Source organism: Crotalus tigris, unplaced genomic scaffold, assembly GCF_016545835.1.
Source record: "Crotalus tigris isolate CLP2741 ecotype Arizona unplaced genomic scaffold, ASM1654583v1 scf7180000017700.2314712, whole genome shotgun sequence".
Taxonomy (NCBI): domain Eukaryota; kingdom Metazoa; phylum Chordata; class Lepidosauria; order Squamata; family Viperidae; genus Crotalus; species Crotalus tigris.
The window spans coordinates 841,856-862,479 of NW_024096576.1; the positions used below are offsets into that span (position 1 = coordinate 841,856).

General features: G+C 33.8%; 1 protein-coding gene across 5 annotated transcripts in view; it reads left to right on the forward strand.

Moving 5' to 3' along the window:
• The window catches only part of FBXL17 (F-box and leucine rich repeat protein 17), a 130,846-nt gene that overhangs the window by 76,750 nt on the left and 33,472 nt on the right, over positions 1–20,624 (forward strand). For 3 of the 5 annotated variants that reach the window (XM_039338407.1, XM_039338408.1, XM_039338405.1), the window contains exon 7: positions 350–426. The exons of 1 other annotated variant lie outside the window; for it this stretch is intronic. In XM_039338407.1, the coding sequence (XP_039194341.1) occupies positions 350–426 (77 nt within the window). Of the gene's footprint in view, positions 1–349; positions 427–12,289; positions 12,701–20,624 lie in introns of those variants that run through there. One more of the 5 variants, XM_039338406.1, reaches the window with a different exon arrangement.

The window sequence follows — 20,624 nt, forward strand, 5'->3', positions numbered from 1 at the left end:
GAAATCAATTCTGAGGGTCAATTTTTAAAAAAATTGAAGTGCAAATAGTGAGATATTATTAAACATTTTGTTGCCAATTTGTAATCATTTCTTTTATATCTTGTAATTAAAAATAAAATGAGATAGAAAACATTTTATTGAATATTTTAAAATATGTTAACTTTTTTGAATTCAGACTAAAAAATAGAGAAGTTATATATTTTGAAATATATTAGAATGTATTCACATTAAGCTAAAGTTCTAATTTCATCTATTAGTCAATGACATTCGAAAGTCTAGTAGCCACTGGATTTTCAGTCTTATAAAATCTATACAAACATTGTTTAATCTAGATTTATATGTATTGCAGATGTGTGGAGGTCATTGCTAAAGAAGGACAGAATTTGAAAGAACTTTATTTGGTATCATGTAAGATCACAGATTATGGTATGTAATTTTTTCCCTTACTTTTTTCCCTGGATATATAGAATAAATAGTGACTTTGGTGAATGCAGGTCATGGGACATAAATGATGTCAGATAGGATGCACTAGAGGTAATGATGCCCCATTTTAAATTGTGTTTTCTTCTATAGCCTAGAAACCAACTTATTCATTCAGCTAGTGCTTTAAATGCCCCATTTAGATGTTAGGCTAGAGTGGCAGGCAACCTGATAAACAGTCAGAGGAAATTTGGATCTTTTTGGATGTTCCCTGTACTATGCCTCCTTTAGAACCTGTAAGCACTTCTGAAAATTAATCTGGACAACCCATGCTCTTTGGATCATTGTTTCAGAGATATTCTCTTAAAAGAGAAACAAATGACCAAGGGCGGGCAAAAAAAAAAGGAGTGCGAACAGGACTGACTTCCTGCTAGCTTTCCTTTTAATTTCTCCTTATGGCAATCTAGCAGGGAGTATTAAAAATCTTCTGCCCTGCCCTGCCCCGCCCTGGAAGCAGATAAGTGGCAGCTGCTAGGTCAGGGAAAGAGGAGGAATTGTGAGACTGGCTGGGAAATTATCACAGTATGTTTAAAATGAAGATCACATGACTGCAGCAGCAGTGCAGCAGTAGCCAGTAGCACTGAAACAGCCACAACTTCCCCAAATTTCATTCCTCTGGGTGTCATTCCCAGAACTTGGACACATTATGTTTGTTAGCCCATTTGAAGCACCTTGTTCAAAAATTGTTGTCCTATAATGCACCATTTGCCCAGTTAAAAGTCATGACAAAAGGAGTTTTAGTAGTATTGATAAATACAGTCAACATTTAAATTTATTGAAACCTTCTGTATGATTTATTAAACTTAAAATAGTTTTAAATTTTGATATTTTAAATAATATTAAATACTGAAATGTCAATGTTTTCTTTTCAAACATGGAATATGTAATTTTGAAGGGAAAACAATGAGCATGATACGTTTAGTTAGAGTAGGCACTAGGTTTGGGTTTCCAAGTGAATAGGCAAATTATGATTTGAAGCTGCATGGTTCATTATAGTTTCCCTCATTTTAGTACTGATTTATCCATTTAAATCTCATGCTTTATTATTATAAAACTCACTTAGTGATCATGTGATGTGGCTAAATGTGAACCATTGTTTCAATAAATCAGATTCCATAATCTGGTAGATATTAGGGGTTCTTATTTTGGTAGCTTCCAGCATCACATAGCAATTTTCAATAGAAAGTAGGGCAGGATGCCATTTTAGATATGTGTTTATTTATAAAACTAAATATTATTATGATATACTCAGCTTCCAGATAATAAGTAATAGGAGAAAAGAGATTAAAGCTGCTACATGGTTTCCTGGTTTGTAATATTACATATAGTTTATATAAGTAACTGATATGAAGAAAAACAATGTGAAATGTGGAATTTTACAGATAGGTCTAAGGCAAAGAATCTCATAGGTAATTATGCATATCGAAGGAGTCTTCTCAAAAAAAAATCTGCAAATATGGCAGACATGTATCTGTGGACATGGCAAAATTAAAATGATTTTTAAAATTAGAGCTGCTATCACAAAAAATAAGCACACTTTAATTCCTCTTAGGTGTTTTATTATATTTCAGTATATTTCCAAAACAATTTGGTTTTCAATAATATCCCAAAAGCTAGAAATGAGCATGATTTCCAAGCAAGGGCCTATTCTGTCAGACTATTCTGTCACTGAGCCTCAGTGCCTATGAGTCTCAGAACTATGTACATTGCAGAACACCAACAATTTCTCCTGGGATGCTTGGTCCAGACAGATTAACCACCCAGGGTACCTGGGAGTGGGTAGCATTATAAATGTGTAACTTTTTAATTATTATTGTTGGTCACACAATCAGATGTTTAGACTGGATTTGGCATTTTTATTCACCTGTTGAGTCCTTCCCAGAGACCTTGGATAGGCTGATATTGCTGTTTGATAGAGTTAAAGGTATCATCACAGACTTAAGCCATTCCAAATAAAGACACCTTTTGCAACTGATGGTGATTTCATCAATGCTAGTGTTCAAATGATGCTACAGTGTTATGGAACTGCCCCTACAGTGCCTATTATTACTGGTACTACTTTTGCTTTCTTTTGCCACAGTCTTTGAGTTCTATTTTCCAGTCTTTATATTTTGTGATTTTTCTCTGGTTTTTTCTCTTTTATTCTGCTATCTCCAGGTATTGCAGTTTTTACTATCAATTTTTCTAGGTATTTCTTATTAACAGTTGTTAAGTCTGGGATGTAACAGATGCTTGGCTTTTTGAATTCTAATATTTCAAAGCACTTTAGCTTCTTTTTCTATTACTCTATTTGGTGGTCCCATCAGTTCTTGCTTGTAGAGATATTTCTTGTAGATATTCAATGCATCATTGTTGCTACTTTGTCGTACCGTTATTTGAAATAAGTCTGCAATCTTCTTGCAGCAACTGAATAGGTGTCCACTATATCTTCAGCCTCTTTGCAGAGACAGCATTTGCTGTCTGTTGCGGTCTTCTCAATTTTGGTTTCATATTCATTTGTCTTCAAGGCTTGGTCTTGTGTAGCCTGAATCAGTCTCTGAATCAATTTTCTTGCTCTTAGTCATTGCCAGGTCTTATTATCTGCTTTGCCTGCTAGTTTTATTATTTGTTTGTTTGTTTGTTTTACTGACTAGGTCTCTTTTTTATTCTTCATTTGGTCTTTCTTAAAGGCCAATTTGGTCTCATGGTATACACTGCCTTCAGTGCATCTTCTTCACTGCCCTTCAAATATTCTTCCAATGCCCTTTTCTTCTTCTTCATCTATCTGATATACTTGCAACATTCCATACCCACTTATGCTCCTTGGTAAATAAAGTCTGTCAAAGTTGCTGCACAAATGAAGGGCATGATTTAGTATCATTATTTTTCTGGTCTTTCTATCCTGGGCTTTTAGTTCTGCTTGTGTTCAGTCCACTATTCCTGTTGTGTATCTAGTGACAAATTATTCAGGAATTAATCGATGATATTTCTATCACTGAGTTTGGACTTTAAGGTCATCTTCATTCTTCTGATGTATTCACTAGTAACCTTCTTCTTGACTTCAGTGTGCTTGATGTCAGCTTGAAGGATACCCAGGAAGTTGTAGTGATCATCTTCTCAGACTCTTGATGTTATTTCCAAAGGCCATCTTGATTCCTTCAATTTTCACTTTCACGGATGGTATTTTTCCATACAGCTTCAAGTCACATACATATAAAGGAGATGGGGATAGCCTAGCAAATGTTTTTGATGTTTGATAGCCACAGTGTGATTTATTTAGTATTGTTGACAGAAGAATCAATGCAGTGACAAACAATAGTGATGAGAGTGACTCTCCTTGAAAGATTTTCTCTAGATATTAATCTCTCCCAATCTGTCACCATGGACCATCAACTGTGTCTTCCATTGTGTCATCTATCTTTTCACAAAATTTCTGATGTTTCAACTGTCTTTTATTATTTCTGAGCACATTATTATCTAATTACGTGGCTGGGAGTCTTTTTTGTAATCAATCCAAATTAAGTTCGAGTTGTTCTGTCATCCCTTACAGTTTTCCAAAATCAAAATCCAAACTTTTCAATTAGGAGCTGATCTTTTGTTTGTCTCCTGAAAGAGTGGTTTTGTTTCTGCTTGGATGGAAAGAGCTAGTTTTCAACTAGAGAAGCTGCATCAGCTACCAAATCAGCAATTTGAAAGTTATTGGTAAGCAGGTAACTGCTCTGTAATTGCCTGGTATTGCCTCTTTTGTTAGATATTTCATTATCAGGCAGATTTTGCCAGATGTTAACCAATTTTCAATTGGTGCATTCTTTTTAGGTATCCTCTTCTTATTAACTTGATTTCTAATAGCAAATCATTATTTCTTTGTTTCCAGTCTTTGTATATTTCCAATGCTTGAAATTGTTTTCTTCTAATAGTCCTGCAGTTGCTTGTCCTGGTTTTCAAGCACCACTCCTGAGTCATGTGGCCCACTTATCACCAGATGTCCAGAATTCCATTACCAAGCTCAGTACTTGTTGATCTTGATGATGACTGCTCTGTATAGGTTTCTGTAAGTTATGTCCCACCATATTGTTATGGGAGAGACTCCTCTAATGAGACCTGTCATTAATATTCAATTTAGGATCCTAAAATATATCACACTGCTTGTTTCTGTGTGGGAGAAAACAGCGAATAAGCTCTTTACTATCTAATTACTATTACCTAGAAATCATTTCTCTCAAATCTTAAACATTATCCATGAATTAACATTTCAAATTGCTTGGAAGAAGGCAAAGAGCAACACAGTGTAGTTAAAAATGTTTCCAAAGCAGTTTAAATATATATATTACAGTCCTTCCAAAGTCAATTGAAAAGATTCTAGTTTTTGAAATGTCAATTATTGGATTAAAATTACTGTATCTTTGGTTCCATTCACTTGTTAGAATGTGGCTCCCAGCATACTGTTTAAAGGCTAAATGCCTTTAAACCCCAAATTATGAAGTCCTGCTATAAGTTATATTAAAAGTTATATTGTGAGGTATTGATCTACCACCTTTAGACTTTATTCATTTCAGTGACAAAATAAAGCTGGTAAATTCTGGCTATTTAATTAAAGAAAAAAAAATCTTTTGAAGCATCGTGATATTACTTAACAGAATACAAAAAAGACCCCCTTCTACATTTGCAGTTAATAAAGTCCTGAATACAATAACCTCTTTCAAGGATGGTGGGTATAAGTAATGATTGTGTCAAATCCATTCATTAATCTGGATTTTCAGCCTGCCAAGTATTCAGCTTCAATATTTTGATTTATTCCATTAGTGTTACTATTTTCATTTTTTCACTTTTACATTTGTCTTCCTAGTGTTCCACAAAACAAAATAATTTTAATTTGCTTAGCTTATGGTGTAATATTTAAATAACTGGTTTTTTTCAAACTTGTAAAGGAATAATTTTATCACATTTTCAGATCATGTTACTTTTATTTTATTTAGAATTATTTCAGCAACTTATTCTTAGGCAGGCATAGCCAATCTGAATTTTCAGAATTTCTGCACAGCAAATGTTCATTAATTCCAGTCAGCATAATTATGGTGGAATGATGGGAAATACAATTTCAATTGTTTAAACACTAGATTGCCAAAGCCTGTTCTAGAACATAAACTAGCCAGTGGAATTTATTGTCATATGACACTAACTTTGATAGTGTTAAATGGATATACTCAGTAAAGGCAGGCAAACCTGGAAGTAGCATACTTCAAAACATCTTGGAGTGAACAATGGTAATAAAAGTGTATATCATTATTGTCTGCATGCATGCATCCCAGAGGTATCTGGTTGTCCACTGTCAAAAACAAAATGTTAGACTAAGTTGGACCTGGCCTTGATTCACCAAGATAGCAATAGCACTTAGTGCTTAGACTTATGTACTGCTTCGCAATACTTTACAGTCCTCTCTAAGCGGTTTACAGAGCCAGCATATTGCCTCCAACAATCTGGGTCCTCATTTTACCGACCTTGGAAGGATAGAAGGCTGAGTCAACCTTGAGCTGGTCAGGATCAAACTCCTGCAAATAGTGCATTGTAACTATTGCGCCACCATGGCTTTTTCCTATTTTCTTAATATATTTTAAAATATACTAGACTAGGAGTAGGAGGACCCAGGTTTTAGTCCTCCTATAGGCAGAGGCCGGCTGAGTGACCTTGCGCCATTCCCTCCCTCTCAGCTCTAATGAGCTTTGGGCTCTGCAACAAACTGGCTCATTAAACCTTTAATCATATCTTCCATTGATAACCTTATTGTAAGAACCAAAGGAGCATAGTGCACAAACAAGCAGACCTTGCAAATGCTAAGAATTCATATAAGCAAGATTTCATTAATTCAATAAACAGTTGCTGTATCCAGAACCTCATTGACGCCACAAAGGCAGGCACAGTTTTCGTTTAAAAAGTCCATGATTAGTCAAGCATCCTTCAATGAAGCATATAGTAATGCTGTAAACTGAGCAGAATCCACGAGAGAGTAATTTGTCAGCAAGTTGTCCTTCGCTCTAGCCTCCTCCTCATTTCCACAATAATGATTGAGTTTATTCTGACTGTTGGATACTAAAATGAAATGTGTGACAATGTACTTAAAGCAGCTTGAGAATTTGCAAAATAATTTCATTTTATAAATCATCCTTATTCTTTAATTTTGGAAGTTGTTATTCAACTCACCTGAAGAGCAACAGTTATAATGCTTTAAACAGATATGGTTAGGAAAGCAGTATTGCATGTTCACTAGGCTGTGATTCAAATATGGCTTGACAAAGGAAATAAAGCTGGAAGGGGAGAGGGTTTCAGGGCTGTGGAAATTCCAAAGCATACTGTGTTGTAAAGCAACCATGAAAGCAATTTTTCAAGCTTTAATGATGGAAAAAGCCATTGAGCAACAATGATGATTTTCTATACTCCTCTGACCCATAGTAAGTCTCTGTGAAATCTTTTTTTAGACACAATAGTTTTAGTGGTGATGCATGCAAAGTATCTCTACATTGGACTTTTCCAATTAGATGAGCTGACCAGCAGAGAAGCTAATCAAAAAAAAGAATGGATACAATGTATAGCACACACCAAGCAGAACAGTTAGAACAAATGATTTTGATAGAGATTATTAGTTAAAGAGAAATAGTCCATAAATACAGAGACTGCAAAATGAAGAAAGAGCTACAGAAAAAAAAATTAGGTAGATGGCAAAGCTCTGGAATGGCAGTGAAGGATGTACACTAAATTCTTCAAAGAAACAGTTTCCTGGAGTTTTGACTTACAGTAAATCATACTTGAGTTTATATGCAGAGTTTTCAGAAAATATCTTTGAGGCACAAAGCAATTCCTGATTTAAGATTTTTAAAAAATTAAGAGTTGGGACAAAACAAGGTGGAAGAAAATAATATAAGGAAGAAATCCAAAAGTTAATTTCAACTCATTTCTCTGAAGTAAATTTTTAGTTTCAATTAAGAACAAAAGTTTTAATGTGATTATGTGTTATCAAATAAGTAATCTAGAATTGCAAAAGGCTAAAATAGCTATACAATTGTATCTGAAATGGCTTATGATTTGAAATTGAATTACAAAATATTATGTAACTTTTTAGATATGAAAAATATATTTACTTCTAGATATAATATTTATTAGCAATGAATTGCACTGGTAAGATTTTTCAACTGATCATCTGGAGAATGGGATACATTTTACATTGACCTTGCTAAATACTGAAATTACTGGCCCGTCAACCATCCTTTACAGTGTTGTTAAAAGAAGTAGTTCTGGTCAAATCAGGATATAAACTAATATTTAAGAATAAGAATAAACAAGCAGTAGTTTTGCCTTCCTTGAAAAGATTGTGGACAAAAGGCATAGCAAGGGAGTATGTCTGAAATATCTTTCCATTACTATACTACCCTTGAGTCATGTACTCTATTCTTTTTGCTACCTGGAAGCTGTGGAATGTAAACAAACCCTTCCTTCCTCCCTCCCTCTTTACAAGTTGCAGTAAATATGAAGCAGAAAGCTAGCTTCCCAACCAATCATTACATATATTCCCAAAATGACTTAATGTTCAATGTGCATTGTTCAACTACTCTAAACAGCAGTATAATCCCCTTGTGTTTTTTCCCAGTTCTTATTAATATTAAGACATAAGAAAGGTTCCCACATAATGGGGGATGGAAATAAAACTTATCCTGTTTGGAAAACAGTTCTCCTTGTGTGCAACTGCCTGATCCAGTGCTGTTTCACATGCCCAATTAACTAATTTGATGTTATTTGGTTACGGTCTGCTTGGTTTAGATACACTAGTCATCTATTGTCTCTTCTGCAATTGCTAACCGAATAATGTACTAGCCCTTCAAGGTAAGGCAGATCAGGAAACAGGTACCACAAAACAAACTAGAATTTTAATGATAGACAATAACAAGAGAATCATGAAAACCTAACACTGTTTTCCTTCCCTTCCTCATATACCAAGAGTACCACAGCAGGGCAATCTTAGTTTCTTTCCTATGCTTTCTTTTCCCCCCAAACTAAGTTCATGTGGATCATATTGCCTCTGCTGATTTAGATTGGGAAGGTTGCCCATGGAGAAGTATACTTAATCCTTCCCAATTAGTGTAATCTTTACCAAAATTCATGCACTTATAAATTCTTATCAAATTGATTAAACCTGCAGTAGTTGACTCATGATCATAACTATTCTTTCATTTCATGACCAATTCTAATAATAGATGAATAATGAAAAATACATAGTTCTGTATTCTGGAAACATTGTTTCCAGGTCATAGAACAAAAGCAACTAAAAAATTCCATATAGTTGACCTTCAAAATAATCTTTACAGCTGCTTCTTTATTCTAATCTCTGAACTATTCCATTCATTGTAAACTAATTAAATTCATCTAAAGTTCTTTCTTTTCTAAAATATCATTTCTCTACATGCTAACAATTTAAAAAAATACATGTTTCTTCATATTGTAATTGAACATACTTAGCACTGAGGAAATGGTGTTAGGAAATACCAAGAGCATAGATATTATTACATCCATGTTTTATCTATATTCTATTCAATTTTTAACTTTTTCTTTAGAAAATTGTCCTTTTAATGCAGTGATCCCCAACCTTTTTGGCACTAGGGATCTGGTTCATGGAAGACAATGGGGTTTCTTTAGTTGGTTCCTTTTGAATTAGGAGAGAATAAGAATCATTTTGGGACATATTTTATTTGAACTTTTAAGGCTTTATTGGAATTAAGTACTTAAACAAGTTACCCATGAGGAGAGAAACATGGGTCTTAATTAGAAAAATTGTGATCTTATTGCATTTCTAATTAGTTTATGATCTAATGGATAAAAAACTGAGATGCCAAGTCAGCAAGATGCTAGTTTCTAACATGTAATCAAGAAATGACAAACTTTCAGCAGAAAAGTCAAAGTATTCTCTGAGGTAACTTTGGAATTGCTTCATTGTCTGTACTACTTGCACTAAACATTTTAAGATATTTGGCAAGATGCCACATTGTCAGCCTGATGCCAGAAGTAAAAGAATTAATCATTTTAATGCATAGACTGTCATAAAACTTCAAGTCATCCTTTCATGAACTAAACTAGATGTCACATGTGTTAGATATTTACTACTGATGTGAGTAGGGTTCAGCTGACATCTTGTTTTATTTTAATAATTATTGTCAAATCTATTAAACATTGATTATGGAATAGAGGAAAAACGCCTTGGGTAAGTTTCCAACTAAGTTGGTTGACTTTTAACATTTGCATTAAAATAAAATAAAGGTGGAACAGTTATGCCTGGAGTAACTTATCCTGGTTTTTTTTGTGAAATTATGCAATAGCAGTCATCTTACCAAAGAATGTATTCATTTTTTAAAAGCTTTTTCTAAGACCAAAAGAACGTTATTACCAGGTGGAATTAGTTTGCCATTTCCTAACACAGTTTCCTAAATGGTCTCATACCATTCCATAGAGTCACTTCCATCTTTAGAATTATCTTTTCGGGGATGAATGTAAGGGAAAACAGAATGGAAAAAAGCTAATATTCTTGATCAAATTCATAAAGCATCTCTGAATTAAAATGCAGTTTATTTATAGCCCGCAAATATAGGATATCAATTTTTTATAATTTCTAATGAATTAGAAATAGCATTGTAGGAAACATACAGTAGTTCTCATAGTGCTAGATTACAGGTAGTCCTCGACTTACGACAGCCATTCAAAGTTATGGCAGATTCCCTACTCTGAATTGAGGAAGCACATCTTAAAATAAGTATCATGGATTCAGAATTAAAATCCAAAACAGATATTAAAAAGTAAGATTTAATAATTTTATGATAAAGATACATGTACTCACTTTCTGAGTTACTGTTAGAGTAGCTGTATGAAATATGCTACCAAACATAAGATGAATGAAAAGGAATATAGTTAACTAAGAAACTGCTACTCAAACTGGAGTGCTAATTTAACTGGTTAAGTTATATAACTTCTGAGATACTGTCCTTAATATCGTTTTTATTTCAGATGTTATGCAGGAATATCATCCTTTGGTCTGAAGGATACATATTACATATAAACCAAGTTATGGATATGACTGAAGCGTATATTATTAAATACTTAGGGATAGTTACTGTCTGATATTATTGTCATTCAATTATATTTCAATTAAATTTATATTTTTTTTTCATACCTCTATCCATTTTTTTAAGTTCTGCCTGAAGCTCATCATTCCAATATGTACAGTCTTTAACTTAAAAATATGTATACTTTAAACTAAAAATCTACTTTATATTATCTTCAAAAGACAAAATAAATCATGCACAATAATTCATTTTTGCTTGATCCCTCCCTCCAGCTATACTATTGTTAAAGTACTGCTTTAATTGTTTTTGTTGGCATATGAATTTCATTATTTAAATGTAGAATTTAAAGTTACAAGACAACTGCTAATTCAAAACACAAAAGTTTTGCTAATAAGGTTCAGAATATAATTTCTAACCTTAGAAAACAGATGTAGCAAAAATAAGATAAATATTAAAGCTTTTGCAAAAAGTGGTTCAAAGCATTGTCTGCAGCTCTTTAAACCAAACATAGTACTGCAGAAAAAGGAGCTATAGACCAGTGATGGCGAACCTTTTAGAGACTGAGTGCCCAAAAACTGCCCCCACCCCCATTCTACCTTTGCCCTGCCCCGTTCCATCCCCTGCCCTGCCCCCGCTCTGCTCCCCCATCCCCTGCCCCACCTGCCCGCAGGGCCACTCACCGCCTCCAGGGCCCACCGCAGATCGCCCAGGCAGTCCAGAGCGCTATGGCGATCACGCCCTCTGCCCACGTCCTGCAGCATCAGCTGTGCACAATGAGGTGTGAGGGCAGAGTCTTGTCTACGCTGCCTGGTTGCCATGTCCTTCGCTGCGCTGCTCCGCGTGGGCCACACTCAGGGGCAACTCTCCTTCAGGGGGGCTGCTGGAGAGAAGGGGGTCACGGGGGAGGTGAGGCTGTGGCAATGGCACGTGTGCCCCCAGAGAGGGCTCCGAGTGCCGCATCTGGCACCCGTGCCATAGGTTCGCCACCACCGCTTGCCTTCATCTTGCACTTAATAGGGTTGTGCTGCAGTTCAGATGTGAAGATGAAAATATGCTATCGAATGTATCAGAAGTACAAGAAACACAACAAGTATACAGCACAGGATAGCCTGTCAGTCTGGAACTTACAATTTGAATCATCTGCAACATCTCAGAATGATAACTACAGAGCCTCCTTTTTTTAAAAAAATCATAACATTAACTGAAATATTTTGAGATAGCCAAAAGTTATATTTGGAAGGGGGGGAAAGATAAAATTATACAAAATTCCACTTAGGAAATGCATAAGGTCTTATAAATGAAATGCCAATAAAGTTTGCAACACTTCTTTAAAACTATTTAAATCAAAGGTAAAGTATTTATCTGTATATGTTAATATTCACATATTTTTTCTATTTTCCCTATCACTTGTGCCACTTTCTGTATTACCTAAATAATAAATCTCTTAATACACTTTCAATATCTATGCCTGTTACACAAATAGTAGTATAAAAATTCCTATCTCAAAATGAATATTAGTTCACACAAAAATTTAGTCACAAACAAAAATCCAAAATAAAGTTTAAGTTGTCTTTATTCAATATTCTAAGTTTTCAATAGCTGGCGATCAGACTAGACTGCTTTTACAAAAGGAGATTTCTATTTAATGACATGTTAAATTTATAAAACATTGGATAGCTTAGAGAAATATTTTGAATTATAGGATAATTTTAATTAGTTGTTCATTACAGATAAGAATGTCTTTCTTTGGACTTCCGGTTCCGGTTCGCGGCATCACTAGTCGCTTGGTGAGACTTCTCTCCTCGTCGACTAGGTTTCCCTCCGTCGATTGACCCTTATACGGGTCCAAAGTCGCCCTGGAGGATGCGACTTTTGTCGAAGAGGCTGCGGTCCGGCTGCAGAGGAGCGGCGGCTCCTTCAGCTGTCCGGACGAAACTCTGAGGACCGACGGAGAAGATCGGCCATGAAAATGGCCTATCGCCCTGCTGCTTCAGACCATAAGTCGAACAACATCCAAGCTTTTAGTGCCCCCGTGGTGAATCCGGGTGAGAATTTTTTTTTATTTTTCTCTCTTTTCCGTTTATTTTTTTGATTGTGTGCCTGTAAAGAGCTTTTGAAATTATTTCCCTGGCTTGGAAAGGCGGCTTCTGCTTTTTTATGGGAAGAAAGGCATTTCATAAACACTGAAAGGCTATAATCTATTTTTATTGGGACACTAAAAAGGAAAAAAAAGGAGGTTTCTCTCTCCTTTCTTTTTAAGAAATTTACTATTTCTACTTTTTTATATATATACATGACCTTAAAAAACAGAAAAAAAAAAGAGTTGATTTTTGGAAAGGACTTTCTTAACTTACTGAGGACATCTAGTGGCGAAAATTTAATTCTGCAACTTTGCTTATTTTTTCTTATGAACTTTAAAGAACTAAAGATAAGCTCTGCACCTGTGAAGCTGTGGGGGTGGATGTTTCTACATTAAACAAAGCCTCTACAAAAAAGAAAAAGAGATCTCCTTTTAAGCTTTAGTATTAAAATGGAGAAACCTCAGATACAACTGAATTGTGCACTTATATTGGAAAAGATTTATGAGACCACTGCAGAAATTTGTGCTACATTTAAAAACTGTACTTTAGAATTAAGAGCTAGAGAGACTACTATATTTGCCCAAACTGATGTCCAGGTTACAACTGATTATGACATAAATCAAAATGTGCCAGAAGAGAAATTTACAGAGATAGAAGTGGAATTTATTTCATCTGATAATCCCTTCTCCAGCAACTTAGAGAACCAGAAGAAGCAAAGACTAAGACTTCAAAATACAAAGCAATTACATCGCAAAGAGAACAGAAAAAGATGTTTACTGCCGAGGAAGAGAGTTATACCCTCTCAAAGATTATTACAAGCAATAAGAATTGATCTATTGATTAAAAGAGAAAAAAGATGCTTACTACAGAGAAAGGGACATACATTTGCTCAAAGACTACTACAAGCATCGAGAATGGATTTATTAGTTGAAAGGGAAGCATCTTCATGGAAGCTGGTGTGGCAGAGAAAGAAACCCAGAATTAGACTCAAAAACAAATTTAAAAAATGTTTAATGGCGTAAAAGGCAATGTTGATTTCATGGATTGTTTTAAGGATAATGATTTAGAGCTGAAAAATGCAATTATACACATGCGTGTTTAAATTAGTAAAAAATGTTGAATGGATTAAAAGACAATGTTGGTTCTATGGATTGTTTTAAAGATAATGATTTAGACTTAGAAGTAAGAAATATACAATTTTATTCATGTGTGTTTAATTTAGTTTTTTGTTTTATGGAAGTTTGTTTGGTATGGAAATATGAAAGTTAAATGTGGAATGAAAAAAGAAACTTGGCTTTATAGAGACTAAGAATGCATTTCTTGGAGTAGTAGATTGATTTAGACTGGAATTTTGAAATGTTTAATTAATTAGGAGATTTTTGTGTATAATAATATGTTTCGATATGGTAATTAAATGGATGGAATTTGGTTTGTTTAATGAATGGAAATGAATTAAGTCAATGATTACGATAAGCAACAAAAATGGACTTACTGGCTGAAAGGTTAAAGATAATGATCTAGATTTAGAAGTAAGAAAATTATAACTATATATGTGTAATGTTTAATTAATTAAGAGATATTTGTGTATAATAATACGATTTGATAAGATATGATAATATTGTTTTTTTTAACTAAATTAGCTATTATTGGAAGAAGAAATAAATAAGATTGGTGATAAAAAAGGGATGAAAGAGATTAAGAACTTGAATTTATTTGCAAGAGATATTTGAAGGGGTAATATGTTGATGTAAAACATTTGATTATGGTAATTGAAATTGATAAAGTTTTAATAAACAGGTTTAGTAGTAATTGAAATTTAGGATAGAAATAAAATATATTAAATTTATTATGTTACTTGAGGGAAATAGAGAGATGATAGCAAATGTATTAAGTTGAGCTGTTAGTCTGTGATTTTATGTTGGGAATCTTTGTTTACCCAAATACCACGGTGTGTCTCAAACACTTTTTGTTAAAACTATAAAACCAATAAAATATATTTTTTTTAAAAAAAGAATGCCTTTCTTTTCTGCATAAGTAAATGGTTCAATCAGCCTGAAACTAGAAATGGTTATAAGCTACGGAGATGTTTCCCTTTGTCTACTTATCAGTGAGGTTGTGTATCTCTAACTTTTCTTGATCATCTGTCTTTAAAATTTGCCCTTTACCATTAAAAGAGATACATGACTACAACCTAAAAATTATGAGATATTATTAATGTAAAAGAGTCATAATCTGAAATAAATGGTAATCATAGGTCTTGAGCAAAATGCCTGCAGTCTTTTTTCTCTCACTGTAGCGAAACAGAAACCAGTGTTTAGAGAAAGCTTCATGGTACCCACTAATTAATTTTAAAAGTATTGCTTCAAGTTTCCTTTGAGACTTCCAAGGATTTTACTAAAACCTTGTTCCCACACACAATTGCAAAGGTAGGAACTGAAGTACAATTTAGGAAGGCAAGCATAAAACAGTTCTTCATTTTTGTGTGCAACCAGTCTCTATAGATTTTGAACAGTGCTGTCTCAACTTCTGTAAGTTATAACTCTGGCCTTTGTCATAATCAATAAGTCAAGGATTACACAAATTTCTTAATGAATAATGATGTCCATATTTTCAAGACTTTTAATACAAAGAGGTGTACTGGATTGATTCCAGTTCAAATAAAGTAAAGATATTAAAATGTATTGGTAAAACATAATTATTTTAAGCCTACATCAAATATTCAGGTGCTTAAAAGGTAATTAATTTGATGTTTGAATGACTCATCCATTAGGTTGACTAAAGATTGATGTAAGTAAAATTATGTTTTTAATGGCCTTTTATTTTCTGCATTTAAATTGATGGCAAAAGTCCAATTGACGTCAGTTGCTTCGGGATTAGTTCCTAATTGGGAAACAATTGACATATGGCTATATGCAAAACTAGCATTATGTGATGGACCTAATCTCCTATAATAGATTCATATAGACTCCTTTGTTGTGGAAACTCCACAGTCTCCACAGGGATTCCATAGACTAATCTCCACAGATTACACAGAGACTCCACAGACTAATATTTGACTCTAAGACTTCTGTTCCATCGTATTACATTTAGTTTCTGCCTATATGAATGTTTTTCAGCCTTAAATTAAATTTTGCTGATAGATTTATCAGCAAAATTATGCTTCCATTCATTTATGTTATTAAATGCAATGGTAAAAATATTATGTAACAAAGTTCAGATGAATATGTTTCATTATGAAAGCATTACAGATTTAGGTAGATCAAATTTTAGAAATAGGAACTATGTATCAGGGTTCCAATAAAAGAGAATATCTGTAGCTTGGAGTTGAAATGAGGGGTTCTTTGTGGTTTTTGAGCTTGGTTGTTTAGTTGCAGACATTTCATTACTCAACTAGGTAACAACATCATGCTAGTGAGTCTGAGGTTTGCTCCCCTTTTATATACAGTACCTTGCCTTGTCAATGCAGGTGAGGGTAGGTTTCTCCTTGATGGTTCCTCTTAAATCTCCTATTTATTATGACTCTTTGCTTTATTTAAAAACGTAAAAATTTCCCTGTCCAGTTGTGTCCGACTTTACAGTGCGGTACTCATCTCTGTTTCTTGGCCAAAGGATCCCGTGTTGTCCAAAGACATTTTAGTTATGCAGTATTTAGCAAATGTAAATACTGATAAATATATATTCTAATGTATATTTATTCCAGTGAAATATGTTTGAACTTTCAAAATTTAAAGAGGAAAATATTAGGAGAGATACTGAAAATATAATAAAATGCCTTTTGAATAGTTTTGAGTAGGTAAAATATAAATAAGATAGCAGTCTTAATTTAAGTTAAAAGTTGTAATGATATACAGAAGAGTATCTGATTCCTTGAATGAATAACAGATTGTTTACAAAGGTATTAATAGAAAGGTTAGTGGTAGCTCTCTCTATATTTATTATGGGCCAAACTTAGAATGCAACATTACAATACTAATAATTTTAAATAAATCAGGGCTAATTGCCACTGCTCTGAAAAGCCAGGATTGCATATTGAATTGATATGTGTGTGTGTATTTTTGGGAGATTTCATTTACATCATATATGCTTGAATAAATTAAAATTTAAAAGTCATTGTCCAATGTTTTTAATTAGAAGGATAAAAGTACTTTTTTAAAAGTAGAAGCATAACATATTTCCTAATGCAGGAGTCCCCAATCCCTGGTCTGTGGACTGGCAGCAGGCCGTGGCATGCCAGCAATCAGGCCATGCAAACAAGTGAAAACCCCATCCACGGGATGCAGGCAGCACAAAAAACCACGCCCCCTCCACAGAAAAATCTTTCTCCATAGAATTGATTTGGGTCCCTGATTTGGGGGCCTCTGTCCTAATATATCAAATCAAGATAATAAATTATCAGAAGTATCTTAGGTCTTGTTTCCCAACACTACATGTACTGGCCACTAAAACAGGGCAAAAATAATTCTTGTCTGAGCTTTGGCAAGTCTATAAGATTTGTCTTTCTGTGCATGGATAAATGGATTAACCAGTGCTTTTTTTGAAAAAAAAAAAAAGGTGACAGAACTCACGTCATACAACCCGCCTTGCCTACCCTACAAGGTTCCAGCCAAAAAAGGTGCCGGAACTCCATTCTGGGTGTTCTATGACAAAAAAATCCCTGGGATTAACCCCTTGGAATACATTTGGCCTTTCTCTGAAGAACTTCAATTTGCAATAGTTGTAACCAAGCTCTTAAAAATAGCACCTAAACATAGATGAGAAGAAAATAAGCCGTAAGCACAGGCGTGATTACAAACAATCAATTTCTTTGCTTTGTTATAAGAGCTGTTAGAAGAAAAAATTGTTCTGTTCTACAGCCAGGTAAATGAGCACAGGGACACCTGTTTGACTTGGAGGTAGAGTTTTATTCAACAGCAAAGTAAACGTACAATTCAACTGTCAAAGGTGGAAACAAAATCAGAATGGACTTTGATTATGAGATGCATTAGGTATGTAAATTGGGGTGCTCTTGCACTGCAAACGGTGAAGTCCAGAGATGAAAGTAATTTCTTGCTCTGTGGGTGTGCTAATCTTAGATATGTAAATCTTTTCCTAAGTATGGAATTTTATGAGGGGTCTGCATCAGGCTTTTGGATGAGAGGTCTGGTGTTGGAGAGCAGTATTGTGACGAAAGATTTCCCTTATCTTGAGGGGATTTTGTTTCATGATTGTTTTGCTGGTTGACTTCCTGAAGAGAAGTACTTAATTAATTGTAGCTCAAGTGTCAATGCAGGCAGAAAAGTTTAAGCAGTTTCTTTATATCTTTATTTGGAAGTTGCTAGAGGATCAGAGGTGGTTGGGGCTGATGTGTGACTTGGCTAGCAGGAGTGTCTATTTTACCTTCCAATAGAAGAAAAATAGATTGAGAAAAAGTATGAAATTCCTATTTTTCCTAAGTCATATTTCTAAAGAAAGGGAATATAGGTAGATAATCTGAAAAAAATCAAAAGAAAAGGTATTAGTCAGTAGTAGTAACAGAACCTCCCAAAACTGGTTCAGTGTATTGGAGCAAAAGTATCAACTGTGTTTTTAAGAATTTATAGAAGATTATGGAAGATTAACTTCTTATAAACAGTTTATAAAAATCTTATAAAATCTGTTGGATCCTTGGATCTGTTCTTGAAAAATCTATTTTGTCCTATAACTTATCTTTTTATTTACCTTCTCTTGTGTGCATTTTGTATGTGTTTTTCAGATCTGAAGAAGAAGGCTTTTTCAAAATTGTTCTAAATGACAGCATAGGGTAGGGAGAAACATTTTTTGAAGAAAAAGGGTTAAAATGATGCAAACAAATGAATATAACACACAAATAATGTAATAATAAAATACTGAATTCATTTGGGCATAGACACCAGAAACAAATTGCTTCCTTTTCTAATGTTAATTTCTCTTCCAAACAGGTACCAAATTGCAATGTTTAGGGTATTAACAGACCGTTTGGGGAAAATTTAAGTGGAAAGGGATGAAAATAGTTTATCTTGGGCATAACTCCTCTTTCCATGCTAAAACATAAGTTTATTTTTGTTTTGTTTTTTTACTATTTGTTGAACATTTGAAGAGAAGAATAAAAATTGGGGGGACTTCATGCCCACAGGTTTACTGCTTCCATTATCACTCATTTTCAATAAGATTGCTCCACCAAAATTTAGTGCCCAGCTTTTGAAGTATTTGGGAGAACATGTGAACCCCTTAGGCTGAGGATGTCTCATCCATAACCATTTGCAGGAAATACAGGTGCCTTTGAGATTGTAAAAAGAAGTTAGAATGTGGGTAAATTAAAAGGATTGGGAATTGTAGAAATAAGTTGTGAAGTGGGATCAGCTGAAGATATAGTAATGATGCTAAGAAATGATTCTTTGTGATTTAGGCATATAATTTTATATTAAGATTCAATCATTTTTTATCTGTAGATTTCATGAAATCAATTAAGAAAGTTCTGTAGGAAGCAATTCAAGAATAAATAGTTGTAGATTGCTTGAGTTAAATTTTCTTTCATGTTGTTCAAATAATGAATATGATACTGGTTAAACTACTCAAATTGCTTCATTTAAGTTATATGTAATTAACAAATACAATATAGACAAAATAGAACCCTGATCAAGGGTCATTATGTCAAATGCTGCAAACATTCCACTTGTGGCAGGTCAGGTTTCAAGCATACAATTAATGCTAATCATGGAATAGGGTAAAAACAATAAAACAGCAGCTTTAGAAAAGGGCATTTTTCACTGCAAGATCAAAGTCATATCTTTGCAGAATGGCAAAGCTCTTCCATTTAATTACACTGAAGTGCTAATTGGATAGGGATGTGCTTTCATGTGTTCCCCAATTACCCAGCCATCCTTGACCAAATCTATATAAGGAGAGATTATGGGGTTTTTAAAAAGCTTTTATCTGTTCCGTTTTTATAGGCTTACCTGAGCAAAGACAGTGGTTTCTTCTTTTTATGTAAAATTAACTCTCAGCTATTTGGAATAATACTTATTAGGGAAACATTTCAAGTATATAATACGTTTCAAAGTGTTACATTTGATGGAAGAAGTAGATACTGAACTTGAGGGGAAAAGTATCATATAGATTACATGGGATGAGTTAAACACTACATGAAGAAATTCTAAATGAATTTTTGAGGTAAAGAGCTCTTGGATAAAAAATTGTAAGAAACAGAAAAAGGTGGAACAGTTTTAAGGTCTTTCATACATCAACAATTCTAATTAAGTTAACTATGCATGCTCATTTAAAAGATCCTTTTAATCCAGTGGAACCGGTTTCTTGAATTGTGCCTGCTTTGTTTATTTTTCGTTTAAAGAAATTTATAAAGCACTTCCCAATACCCTGAACAACATGTTTTTGAATCAGTCTGTCTTAAGAGTTAAAACAGCATTTTAATTATTTAATAGACCCAGCACTAAATTATTATTTTTAATTAAGGTAATTTGATTTTTATGAATAGATTGTAAACTAACATTTCATGCTACTTTGTTGCCTTGAGGTTTTAAATCAAGAGGGGTAGATGTATATGTTTATATGCATGTGATAACTTTATAGATTTCAGCAGACAGTGTTTATATACTTACAGCTATAATCCCACAAAATACTGTATACTGCAAGTTTTTAATTCACTAAGTGATGATATTTACCTCAGTGGAAAAAAAATAGAAAAACTGAAACCATTTAAATGCCTTGCCTAATGATTCTAGGAAGACATTATGAAGAAGAATTCTGAATTTTCAAAGCAGCTTAAGATTTATTACAAGAACTATTGAGTGGCCTACATTACATTCAGTGGTATATGCTTATAATATTTCATAAAATGGGTCCATAATACTTTCTCCATACTGCAGGTGAAAAACAGAGCTTGAAGGTGAATTATCCTATTACATTTCATGAGTACCTTATTTTCCGGCGTATAATATGACTTTCTAAAGTGCAGAAATTGGTGCCGAAG